Source organism: Rutidosis leptorrhynchoides, chromosome 6, assembly GCF_046630445.1.
Source record: "Rutidosis leptorrhynchoides isolate AG116_Rl617_1_P2 chromosome 6, CSIRO_AGI_Rlap_v1, whole genome shotgun sequence".
Taxonomy (NCBI): Eukaryota; Viridiplantae; Streptophyta; class Magnoliopsida; order Asterales; family Asteraceae; genus Rutidosis; species Rutidosis leptorrhynchoides.
The window spans coordinates 158,847,091-158,852,924 of NC_092338.1; the positions used below are offsets into that span (position 1 = coordinate 158,847,091).

The 5,834-nt window shown below is 37.0% G+C and overlaps 1 protein-coding gene across 1 annotated transcript; it reads right to left on the bottom strand.

The window, feature by feature from the left end:
* Positions 1 to 241: 241 nt before the first annotated feature.
* Positions 242 to 1,052, bottom strand: LOC139854206 (uncharacterized). The gene is made up of 2 exons (XM_071843523.1): positions 992 to 1,052; positions 242 to 882 (listed from the first exon to the last, which is right to left on the bottom strand). The coding sequence occupies exons 1-2, from the start codon at positions 1,050 to 1,052 to the stop codon at positions 242 to 244; spliced, it is 702 nt and encodes a 233-aa protein (XP_071699624.1).
* Positions 1,053 to 5,834: the final 4,782 nt, after the last annotated feature.

Below are 5,834 nucleotides of genomic sequence, written 5' to 3' on the forward strand. Positions count from 1 at the left end.
AAATTAAGATTGTCTATCTTAAGCCTCAATGAAATTCTTCGTGGCAACGCACCGGCTCATATGTCTTCTTTCGAGATTGAGATTTTTTTTGGAAAGGCAACTTTTCATTAAAAAGAAACCCCCAAAAGGGAAATTACAAAGAAAACAGGAGGCCATTGGCCTTACAACTCAACAAAAAACAATATACAAAAGCACACAGGCCTTGTCAAATTGCTAAGGAAGCAAGCCAACAAGAAACACACTAAAACGCACTAAAGAAAGCAACGCGGATTGTGAATCCAATTATGCCAGTCGATGTTTTTTTTCTTGCATATTTTTGAGACCCATTAAAACTTTTGACTTGGATCTCGTTGAGAGCACACGGGACATTCCAACACTTATTTGAGAAAACCTTTTGGTTTCGGTTTTTCCAAATTAGATATGAACATGTCCAAATGACCGCTTGCCAAATATCTTTTCCAACCGACGAAGTAGAATGACCCGAATCTTGAAGAAGGTCGTCGACATTTACAAAAGCAACGCCACCGCCACCCCACCACTCAAAAACTTTGACCCAAACTTCAACCGCATGTTTACACAAAATTAGGGAGTGATTGACCGTCTCGATATCGTCATCACATAACGGACACCGAACCGTATGAAGATCAATCCCTCTTTTATCGAGCTCAACCAAGACCGGAAGATATAATTTTCTAGCCCTCCAAACAAACACCTCCACCTTTTTTGGAATAAGATTGTTGCGTAAAGTCTCACTATTTGAACCATTTGAACCATTTGAACTTAGAATATTTGAGTCAACCAAATCCGAAAGCACTTTTGTTGTGAAGATCCCATTGGAGCCGGGAGTCCATCGCCAAGTGTCTTCCTTTTCCGGTTTCAAAACTACACCCGAGATCAAATCGCACAAGCTTTGGAGATCACCTCTAGCCCGACCCGATGGATTTCTAGTTCACGCCCAATTACCCGCACCCTTTGACCCGTCCCAACTCACCCGATCTTTGACCGAAGCATTGATGCCGACGTCTAGCATTGAGAGCCTTTTGAATTTGCATTTAAGAGTCTCATTTCCAATCCACAAATCGTTCCAAAAAGAAGTAGAACCGCCGTCACCTAATTCTTTGACAAAAAAACTTTGAAATGGATGACCAATTTCAATTAAATTACAACAACATTTAATAATGTCATTTCAAACCGAATTATAAGTGTCGGAATGAAAAGCACCCTCGACCAATACCCCCCCCCCCCCCCGACTTCCCATAAATACTCGAGATAACTTTGATTTCGGTTTTAAACCTCCACAACCATTTGCCAATCAAAGCCAAGTTTTTGCCCTTTAAAGTTCCCAAGTTCAAACCCCCCTCCCCATAAGGTAAAATAGTATTTTCCCATTTCACCCAAGATATTTTAGATTTAGAGCCCCCCGACCCGCCCCAAAAAAAGAACACCTTACACACTCAAGTTTTTTGATCACACGTGGCGGGGCACGGAAAAGCGAGAAGTAGTACAACGGAAGACTTCGAGATTGAGATTTGGCAAGCGGTGTAATGAGTTTGTGTTTATTGCATTTGGAAAAATCGAAACAATATGATATTTCGCGGTAAAATGTGGAATACTCTGATTGCTCCAAATGAGATTCAAACTAAATCTTTCGAGTAGATATCGCATAGGATGGGAAAGAAAAAAATCGATTGGCTTGTTTGGTCGAATAATGCAAGTTCTTATTTTTCTATATAGTTTTTAGACTTTTGGGGTTGCTATCTTTGCAACTCCTAAATTGTTATAGTTTCGTGATCCTTTCGTGTTTTCGGTTCCCGATCGTTCTAAACTCTTCGCGGTTATGAATACAAAATTTCTTGCTTTTCAAAAAAAAAAAATAATAATAATAATAAACTAACGTTAAAGAGAATATGGAGAAATGATTAAATTAATCATGACATAAATGTTTTCATATACTCCGTATTAATGAAGAAATCATTAATTAATCATGACTTAAATGTTTTCATATATTTATATTTATACAATTTATACAATATAAATTATTTGTCCTAACTAATTAGTGATTTCACTATTAAATTGAAGTGTTTAATAAATGACGGTGAAAATGTGAATTAATGAAAGAATGGTATAATAGTAACAACCACTAGTTTTGGAAGGATGTTGTAGGTTCATGTCGAATTCTCTTGCTTGATCGTTAGGTATTCTATTGTCTTATTGCTAACACCAGAATCATAAAGGTTAATGACATAGAAATTGAAATAACACAATGACGTTTAACTGGTTTTCTTTTGTGGAATTTTTTTTTTTTGAAATAGTAATATTTGGTAACATGTTTACAAAACTAGAAATATGGAAAAACACTTTACAAAACTAGTATAACCGGAGTTTCAAACTCCGGTTTGGTCCAAACCGGTGTTTCAAACGCCGGTTTGTGTTCACTTTGTGTTGAAATGTTGAATGGTTGGTGGGTATATGTGGTCAAATACCACATGTTTATTGAGGATACACTATTCAAATGAAGACTTCTGCATTTTTAGACTTACCAACCCTTTATTCATTTACTATAAATTGAGGCAGTAGATAGTTCATTCATTCATCCCAAAATTCAAGAGTGTATCTTGTATACTAAAAGTCTAATAGAGAGTTTGTGAGTGTTAGTCTCCTAATTACAAGAGATATAAAGATTAGTACTTATCCTTGTAATTAGAGAGAAGTGTAATTCCTATTATTCTTATTAGTGAAGCGTTTCTTTCCTTGCCCGTGGTTTTTATCCTATTGGGGTTTTCCATGTTAAATCTCGGTGTTCCTTTATTGTCATTATTTCAAGTATTACTAGCGGTTTGCTATAATTCGGTGTCACATTTCTCAACAAGTGGTATCAGAGCTAAGGTTCCTAATATCTGGTGTGTATTAATCTACTTATCCTATGCTCTGTGGTTGCCACGGGAGTGGATCGTCCACATCAGAAAATAAGTAAGATTATTTTCACTCGGTAAAAGTCCTTGGGTGTTATTTCAAGAAAAATAGTATTGTCGAAAATGAGATTGTAATTATAGCGATGTCTACGAAATTTGAAATTGAAAAGTTCAACGGGAGTAACTTCTCGTTATGGAAACTAAAGATGAAAGCTATCCTGAGAAAGGATAAGTGTTTGGCGGCCATCAGTGGACGTTCCGCCGAAGTCACTGATGAAAAATGGGAAGAGATGGACGGCCAGGCTATCGCAAATCTTCATCTGGCACTAGCAGATGGCGTTTTGTCTAGCAATGAAGAAAAGAAGACGGGGAAAGAGATTTGGGATCACCTCGTAAAATTGTACGAGATCAAATCACTCCACAACAAGATATTCCTTAAGAGGAAACTTTATGCGCTACGCATGAATGAATCTACTTCAGTTAATGAGCACATTAATTCTTTGAATACTCTATTTTCTCAACTCGCTTCATTAAGTTGCAATATAGAGTCAAAAGAATGTGCTGAACTTTTACTTCAGAGTCTACCTGACTCGTATGATCAACTCATTATTAACTTAACCAATAATGTTCTCTCGGAGTATCTAGTCTATGATGAAGTTGCGGCTGCTATTCTAGAAGAAGAAAATCGGCACAATAACAAGGAGGACAAACATGCCGGTTCACGACAAGTGGAGGCCTTATTGGTGTCAGGAGGGAGATCAACGGAACGTGGCCCAAGTGGGAGTCACAATCATGGTAAACCGAAGTCTAAAAAGAAGAAGACCTATACATGCTACAATTGTGGCAAGAAAAGTCACCTGAAGAAGGATTGTTGGAGTTTAAATAACTCAAATCCTCAAGGAAATATTGCAAGCACTTCAGATGATGGGACTGCTTTGGTTAGTGAGGCAGTAGTAGCAAATGAAGGCAGAAAGACATTTGTTGATGTCTGGTTATTTGACTCGGGAGCTACTTTTTACATGACCCCTAGAAGAGAATGGTTCAAACAATATGAACATATCTCAGGAGGATCTGTATACAGTTGCAATGATCATGAACTAAAGATCATTGGAATTGGAGATATCATTCTGAAGATGCACGATGGTACAGTTCGTACTATTCAAGGTGTACGACACGTGGAGGGTTTGAAGAAGAACTTATTGTCTTTAGGACAATTGGATGATCTTGGTTGTAAGATGGTGATACATGAGAAGATCATGATAATCAAAAAAGGAGTGGTTGTACTTATGAAAGGAGAAAAGGTGGGTGCTAATTTATACATTCTGAAAGTAGAGACGGTACAAGAATTGGAAGCATCTATTGCTTCGAATAGTTCAACTGATAAAGTTGCTATGTGATGTGTGAAATCTAGTATATAAATTATCTCTGGAAATATGCCTGGTTAAAGATTACTACACACTTACGGGCAGTGTACCCGATCGTGCAATAGTATAAAAAAATGGTAATTCCAAGATCGTTCCAAGGACAGTATTAACGTGAGAATTAAGTTTGTAAATAAAAGTAAACTAAGTTAAACTATGAAAATCGAAAGTACGAGATAGTTTGTTTTGCGGCTATTTAACGATTAGCCAAATCAAGATAGCTTTGAAAATAAAAGACAATATTTTTGGTTTTTAAGTTTAAATAAAAGAAATGCAGACTCGACAGAAAAATAAAGATATTTGAATTCAATGGATAAAAGAATGTTCGCCTAGATATCCTATTCGCAGTGTTGGATGATTTGTTATTAAGCACTAGTTCTATTAATCAATGCACGCAATTACAGAGTCGGTTTACCCAGAGTTCTCTTTTAGCAAACACGTCAAACTAGGATTAATTGGCTTAGGGTTCCCTTTTACCAAATACCATCTTTTGTTTGTGACTTAGTAACTAGCTAATTATAAGATTAAGATTCAATTGGTTACGCGTTCGCTCCACACAATTCACCCCTATTTTGTTCAATTACGTTACCCGGTTTACCCCCTTGGTCCAGTAAGCACCCAATCGGTTAAGACAAATCAATTGGGAATTAGATCACTAAATTGAAACAGGGTTCCCTTTGTTCAAACAAGATTCACTAATCAACCTAGTAACAATAATTAACACCCACAAGAATGGTTCTTTAATCAAAACTCATAATTAATCATGCATCAATCAATAAAACATTAAAGTATCATCCAAACACTTGCAAATATTCAATCTAGACAAACATTAAAGGTTTAGCCTACAATCATGGCTGAAATCAAAATAACAATCAAAGACATAGAATAATTCATTGTTGATAACAAAAGAATAAAACTAATTAAAGATTGAAATCTGAATGATACACGAATCGAGACTTGTTCCCGGAATGATTAATACCTTAGAATGACCTTGAAGATCTCCAAAAATCACCTAAGTTCGTCAAAAAGTGGCTGGAATTCGTCAGGATACGATTATGATAAGTTAGGGTATAATTCGGGCTTTTATAGGAGGGAATTCTGAACCCGGGCACAACCCCGCGCGGCGCGCCAATATACCGCGCGGCGCGCCGAATAACTAGAAACTGACACTTTGTTTTCTGATATGCTCGAACTGTTTTTGTAGTTAAATGGCGCGGCGCGCGCCCTTTTGGAGCGGCGCTCCATTACCAGATTACTGAAACGAAGCTGAAAACTCAATATTAACACCCAAACTCGAACCGAATCAAACCTTTTCACTTGTAAACAACGAAACACGTCCAAAACCATCAAATAACATCAAATTTAACCTTCTTGGTCTTGGAACTCAAACTTTCACAACTTTAACCGAAATAACTCCAAATCGTATCCATAAGGACCAAAATGCAACCGATATCGCTAAGGAAAATGCATATTAAATATGCGATATCAAACAACCCCACAC